This window comes from Solanum tuberosum, unplaced genomic scaffold (assembly GCF_000226075.1).
Source record: "Solanum tuberosum cultivar DM 1-3 516 R44 unplaced genomic scaffold, SolTub_3.0 scf00137, whole genome shotgun sequence".
NCBI lineage: Eukaryota > Viridiplantae > Streptophyta > Magnoliopsida > Solanales > Solanaceae > Solanum > Solanum tuberosum.
The window spans coordinates 1,344,278-1,351,812 of NW_006239066.1; the positions used below are offsets into that span (position 1 = coordinate 1,344,278).

At 35.5% G+C, this 7,535-nt stretch overlaps 1 protein-coding gene across 2 annotated transcripts in view; it reads left to right on the forward strand.

Moving 5' to 3' along the window:
• The first annotated feature begins 1,613 nt into the window (after positions 1-1,613).
• The window catches only part of LOC102595560 (probable sphingolipid transporter spinster homolog 2), a 21,598-nt gene continuing 15,676 nt past the window's right edge, over positions 1,614-7,535 (forward strand). The window contains exons 1-4 of one of the 2 annotated variants that reach the window (XM_015310782.1): positions 1,614-1,828; positions 1,943-1,978; positions 2,704-2,835; positions 3,823-3,924. In XM_015310782.1, coding sequence (XP_015166268.1) covers positions 1,974-1,978; positions 2,704-2,835; positions 3,823-3,924 — 239 coding nt within the window. In that variant the 5' untranslated portion in view covers positions 1,614-1,828; positions 1,943-1,973. The remainder of the gene's footprint in view (positions 1,829-1,942; positions 1,979-2,703; positions 2,836-3,822; positions 3,925-7,535) is intronic. The other variant, XM_015310781.1, reaches the window with a different exon arrangement.

Here is a 7,535-nt window from a genome sequence, read left to right on the forward strand (position 1 = left end):
ATATTTTTCTTGTAAGCAGGTGTTGCAGCCATCCATTTAATCATTCTTGGAATTATTCTTTTAGATGAAGAATCTTTGGCAAATCGTTGAATTTCCGGAATAGCTTCAAAATCCCAAGCCTACAATATAATTTTAGAAATAGCTAAGTATACATAATAAACTCAAATAATAATTTAACTAAAAATCATAAAATGAAAACACCAATTTAATTATTTATGGTGAATGGCCATGAAAAGTCAAGAAGATTATACTGAGATTTTGTTTTCACATAGAGCAGTTGAACTTGAAATGATGAAGGAACAAGGTTCAAGGTGAATGACTAAAAGATAAAAATCTACTTGAGGCAACCGGAAGAAGTCAAAGAGGTGATTAAAGAATGGGATCTTAATGAAGTCTAAGTAATTAAGGAGTCTGCGTCATGCCACGACGTTAAATCAAGCGCTGCTTGGGAGGCAACCCGAAATGTAATTTAGCTATTTTTGAAGTTTTTCTAGTTTTAGTTTTGTTTTTTAGGCTAGAATAGGTAAACTTAGGGTCCATGTCAAAATAGTGTCAAAAAATGTAAAAGAAAGGCCTAATGTTTGCTACATGTGCAGAATATAAAGAAAAATCTGGAAATTTTTTAAGTGCAGAGAGTCCTACAGATGGGTCCTATGGGCGGTAGAAATTTTCATGGACCGTAGGCCCTCTTCGTAAAACCTTGGTATTAAAGGTAATGATATTAGCGTCAAATTTAATTTAATTTATTAGCCATAAAAGAGGACACTAAAGGGTTACATTTAAAAGTTTTCAGAGGAAATATTTTAGACTTTAGTGTTCCCTTCAAATAATTGCCATTAATGATTTCAACTATTAGTGGCAATTAATTTAATTTATTTGTCATAAAAATGGACCCTAAAAGGGAAAACTAAGATGTTTTTTTAAAGGGATATTGTAGCTATTTATTACCATAAAAAAATTGCCGCTAAAACTAATAACTTTTAGAGGTGATTTATTTGAATTTATCGACTAAAATAATGGACGCTAAAAGACCATAGTTAGCCGTTAGGAATTGGCTTTAGTAGCCAAAATCCTTTGCCGACCTTGGCATTGCCGGCTAAAGAACATTGTCTGGTATAGTTTATAGCGGCGGAAGTTATTGCCGCTAAAGAAGAAGAAGAAGAAGCACTTTTAATAGACCTTCCGAGAGACATTTTTTAAAAGTTATACCTAAAATTGCTATGCGTCTATTTAACACTTACTATGTGTCTACTCAAAAGTAAAGGGTAAGACACGTATATAACCTAAAATACATATCAACTTGAGAGTTAAATGACCAAAATGTCCTTATTTTTTAATTTAATGACAAATACATACATGTTGAAACTCTATCTTCTATATAATAGAAAAGGAAAATAATAGAAATAAAGAATGGAGTCTGCGACTTATTTACAACAAAAAAAACATATAATATGACTGATTGACCTTTTTTTTTTGCTTAAAGATAAGATTACTATTTTATTTGCTTCAAAAGAGAGAATACTGTGAGTTGAGTTTCCTCAGTTAAAAAGAAAAAGGGATATTTGTGGTTGGACTGTAAACGTACCACTTTATCAAAATTGTGGACTATTAGTGCTTCTTGTATAAGAAGCAGGATCATTTTGAGCCAAAGTTCAAAATAATGCCTTTTCCTCGAAAGAGTCAATTCCAAAGCATTTAGATGATCCAACCACTAAATTTGACTCGAAGCCAAACCCATCATCAGTGGCTGTTCCTGCAAAACAGACATGATCAGAGATTCAATTTCATCAACGTTAGCTCCACAACCTTCCTGGTTCACTGCCAAAAGGTATTATTGCGAAAAATTCCAAGTTTACTATAAAGAATACGAGTTTTCTCTCTTTGCCATGTGGGTTGCCTATGTATTGCAGTTTTTTTTTTTTTTGAGGCTTTTGGTTTACAGTCCAAGCACATGAAGGGAGAGACCAAGATTCATGGGGTTAGTTTGTTATTTCGATTAGTAAGCAAGTGCCCTTTTCTTGATTCTGATTAACAGGTTTTGAAGATGTATATGTCTTCTTCTTATTTAAAACCTGGGAATAGCAGAGAACTTGCTTCTGACCTTATTAGTATGATGACTCTAATTGGCATTTTTACTTTGGGTTGTAATTTTTCTTTTCTCCTGTTTTATTTATGGAACCTGAAGAATTTTGCAAGAAAAAGTAGGGTTGTTTTTATTGTCATTTTCAGCTACCAAAAGTTCATGATACATATTGTGCGGGTAATAGGAAAACGACAACCACAACAATCACTCCTCAGTCCCAACAAGTTGGGGCCGGCTTTATGAATCCTCAGTGATCATGTTACTCCATATAAACTAATCCCAGAATGGATAATAGAATATCCACTAGATTAGTTTTGTTAGGGTTTAATTTGTAAGATACTTTTAGCTGTAAGGTTACTTAAGAACCAATTTCTATAATGTGTAAATTAGTAACCTAGAAAATACGGCAGGTCATTGGTAGTTTGTATTACTTTATCCTAATGAAACTTGTAGGCTTAATGAAAGAAGTTTTATTTGAAGCAGTGTCTGATGTGTTTTTTGACTTGAAACACCAGGCTCTTCGACTCTGGAGTGTCTATTACAATCCATTTTATAACTCTAATTTTAGCTATCACTTTGTCTTTATATTTGCTTATGATCTGTCTGCTGTGAATTGTCAGGTTACTAGCCATATTCTGTATAATCAACTTGCTAAATTATGTGGATCGCGGTGCTATAGCGAGCAACGGTGTTAATGGGAAGCGCAGTGAGTGTACTAAGAGCGGTACTTGCTCTTCTGGCAGTGGAATCCAGTAAGTATTTTGTTGATTACTTAATCTTAATGTTTCAGTACAAGTCTGCTTCGTTCTCAAGTGATTGATTATATGGGGAAGTTGTAGTGATTGATGTTTCACTCTCTAAGTTTTCCTTCCTGGACAATGTTTAGTATTTTGCTTTCTAATTTTTCCTTCTTGATGATTGACTAGTTATTATATCCAAGAGTCCAATTTTGCGTTTTCTCTATGATGTACTTATACCTACCCTAATAATGACTTTTCCCTGTGAAATTTAATGGTTAGAATAGCCATTAAGTAGGCGTTTGGACATGCCATGAAATGAAATCACTGTTTGGACATGCGTGAAAATCTCATCGGTTCATATCACCATCGAGTCGCTGGATGATTAACTGAAAAGTCAGGTCTAAGTCCTTGTTCTTGTTCCTTGACTTGGCTATGATTGCTGAAATTTGCAATTCATTCAGGGAATTGCAGACATGGAAACTTGTTTGAGAAAGTTCGGAATCTCAGAAACTTGATAAAATCCAACTTATTTTATTAATAATGTCAACTCTCTTAAATAGAGGTTTACAATAGCTAGAGTCCTAATAAATTAGAAATAACAAAAGTCCTATAAAACTAAAATAATAAGTATCCTAATTCACTCAGGGAAGTTCTGTTTGACTAAAACAACTAAAACTATAATTTGGAAATATTAATCATTCTTGTGTCTGGAATATTGTTTCCCGACAAATGCATCAATAACAACTATGCTCCAAGTTCATCTTATTTTGTGTTTTTTTTTTTTTTTGAAAAGGTAATTTGTATTATAAACACAGGAATACTCAGGACATATTCCAGTAATACTTACAATCAAAAATACAAAAGTGATGTTGTTTTCCTATGAACTCCTTAAGGACTCTAACATACTAGGGATATCCTCATCTTCATGAGGATATTCATGTTTACACCAAAAATAGAAAAGAGCTAAACATTTGAGCTTCATTTTGTGTGTTTTTGCAGGGGTGATTTTGATTTGAACAATTTTCAGGATGGTGTCATATCATCTGCTTTCATGGTTGGGCTTCTTTTGGCATCTCCAATATTTGCTTCCTTAGCCAAGAGGTGATAATTTAACATATCGCAGCCTTGATGTTGAGATATATAGAAGCATATATCATACTAAAGTGATTTCACTGTAAAAAGTATGTTTGACAGACACCCTACAGAAATAAGCATTGTATTTACTATGGAGATCATTTTGTCAAGCATTGTATTTACTATGGAGATCATTTTGTCTAGACAGGAAATATAATGAATTACTTTATTCCCATTGTATTCATTCTCTTTCACCACTTTTTCTTTTGTACTTTTGTCTCATTTTTCTTGATAAGATCTCTTGAAATTCCAAACTAATATAAGATGTTAATACTCTTTTATTGTCGAATACCATGCTGTCCATACTAGGCCATGCGACCCATGCCAGATCAATGTCCACTTTCTGAAATGATTAAGTCACCACTTATTATCCCACTTTTACTCTTCCTAGCATCCAAAGAATAAAAAGGTATCCTTTGTTTTAGTGGGATAGCCTAGTGAAAATCCACATCTAATATTAGAGGTTGAGGGTTCAACTGACCAAGAGAGCATAGTGGGAAATGGCCATTCTTGACTCATAGGTAGGGAGGCTGGGTGGTGGGTTTAGCATATCAAATAAAGGTTAAAAAAGAGAATCCCTTATTTACAATTTTACTTACTTGAATGAAATAATCAATATCTCAAAGTCCATCAAATAATTTAATGTAGGTCAATGGTGTTTCACAAATCATCTAAAGATCAAACTAATTCAAATTGAATTGGATGAAAGTGATACCTATATCCCAAGGTTACATTATTATAACTAATTTCTCATTCAATACTGAAACTCCGGGGGTGGGGGGTGGGGTGTACTGAAATATTTTCTAAGGTTATAAAGTATCAGTTGACTATTGATATATGCAAGTTGACTCACGTGCAAGTTACAGATAAAACAGATATAACATGGAGTAAGTAAGGAAACAAAAAGAGTAATTGATTTTATATTGGTTCGGATCACCAATATGGTGCCTAGTCTGTCCTCTGTGGGTTCAAGGGTTTCCTTTAGATCTTTTGAATGAACTTGATTAAACAGATTGTATTGTGGTGAACTTTGAAGAGTTTCTTACATCTGGATAATTCCAGATCTCTTTTGTGGTCACAACCTGTAATTGTATAGCTTTCTAATATTTTTTTCTTTTCTTTTTACTAGTAGACTATGATGATTATAGTGCTTTTTGTAAGATGAAAGAGTGAATAGTGTTCTTGTTCAAGTGAAGTTGCACATCTTTCTTCTTCGATCTTGATCCTCTTTTAACTTGCTTGGCTGTTTCATGACTGTTGCTCTTAAGATGATATGATTAAGAATCAATTCTTTCTCTTGGAGAATCATTACTTTGATGTTGATTTTTGCTGGGATTGATTTGCTGAATCAATCCTTTGATATTCAGCGACCGACTCTTAAGTTAACCCAAGGGAGTTTCCTTCAATCAAGGGTATATTAATTTGCCTTGATTGCGTTCTCCTATCTGTCTTCTTTCCTTGTGTGTTCTCCGGTCTTCCTTGTATTTTCTCAATCACAGGAAGATTGATTTGCCTTGTTTGTCCTCTTTCATTGTACGTATTTCTGTCCTCTGTGTCTACTGACTTCTTTCAATGTATAGCTCTTCCCTAATTTTGGGCTAGGTTCTTGACTTGTGCGTGCTTCGGTCTTGCTTGTATATTTCCTCCAATTACAGGAATATTGATTTCCCTTGTTTGTCCTCTTTCCTTGTGCGTATTTCTGTCAAGGTGACCTTTCCTTCCATATTTGTAATGCTGCTTTTCTTGGTGTGTTAGTGTTGGCTTCCCTTTCATTTTTCCTGCATAATAAGCATTCAGTCAGTGTCATCATTAGAACTTATTAGGCAGGTTAAGGGCTAACAATCTCCCCCTTCTTGGTGATGACAATCAGAAGTCAGAGGCAGTTTACTTCTCTGATGAGTGAAAGCAAAACTGCCCCCCTTAGAGTGTGCATCCTCTCGTAATGGAGTCTCCCCCTTAATGTGGGCCTATTAGTGTGTGCTGATTCTTATGGCTTATTGTCTGTCTTGGTCCATATTCCCCTTTGACATTATATCAAAAAGAAATGAAAGAGGCAATCAAACAATAGAAATGCAAGCATAGACAACCAAGTAATAGACCTTGGTAAATAACTAGGATGTACACACATCATAGTTACAGGAGGGACAAACATCCCTTAATCCAGCAAAAACAAACAGAGCAGTTATAGAGATATTGTCAAGAAGGGATAAACGACCCCAAGGAGAGATAGTCAAAAGGTCAGATTGTCTTAAGAAACCACCAAAACAGGACCAGGATTAACGCTTGGCTAAGAAATATTTGAGAGTGTTGATAACTCTCTTTGAGAAGGAGTGGTAGGCAGTGTTATCAAAAGCGAAAAGCGCAAAAAAACTCTAAGGTTTGTTGGGGCTTTAAGCGCAAAGCACAAATAAAGCGTGGATTTTATTGAGAAAAGGCGCAAATGGAGAAAACATACAAATATATACATGTTTAGTCCAAGACTAATAATTATAAAGGTTAAGGAGCTCAAAGAGGCCTCAGGCAGGGGAACCTCTGTCCCCTTTCCTGTTTTTGCTAGTGATGGAGGGACTTAACAACATGCTCAAGACAGCTAGCACAAATGGCTGGTTGAGAGGTTTTGATGTAGCCAACGATGGAAGGGAAAGTTTAGAGGTGACTCAATTGCAATATGCAGATGACACACTCATCTTTTGTGGGGTAGAAGAAGAACAACTCAGATATCTGGGAGTAATATTGGTCTTGTTTGAAGGAATCTCTGGGTTGCATATTAATTGGAGAAAGAGTTTTCTTTATCCCATTAATGAAGTACATAACATGGAGGCACTAAACATAATCCTAGGTGGACAAGTTGGGGATCTCCCAACTACATACCTTGGGATGCCGTTGGGTGCTAAATCAATGTCTAAAGAGATCTGGAGCAGTGTAATAGAAAAGTGTGAGAAGAAACTGGCTAGATGGAAGGGACAATACTTGTCTCTTGGATGCCATGCCTACTTACATGATGTCTTTATTTCCCATTCCAGTAGGGGTCACAGACAGATTGGACAGAATCAGAAGGAAGTTCCTATGGCAGGGAAACAAGGACAGGAAAGGTTACAATTTGGTAAAGTGGAATGATCTGATAATAGAAAAAAGGTATGGGGGTTTGGGTATTAAAAATCTGCAGAATCATAGCAAGGCCCTCAAAATGAAATGGTTGTGGAAATATGCTAACGACAAACATCCGTTATGGGGAAAGTCATCAAAGCCAAGTATGAAGAAGAAAATTGGCGGATGACAAAGGAAGTATTTTCCCCATATGGAGTGAATCAGTGGAGATCTGTAAGGGCCTTGTGGGATGATTTCAAGATCAAAACCAAGGTTAAGGTTAGAAATGGGGAAAAGACAAGCTTCTGGGGAGATGACTGGCATGAGATGGGGATTCTGAGGAATATCTACCCAGATATCCACAACTTAATGTTAAATCAGCAAAGAACAATTGCAGGAATGTGGACACCTGATGGGTGGGAAATCAGTTTCAGAAGACAAGTAAATGACTGGGAAATCACAAGAGTTGCAGATTTCCTTAACACTATTGG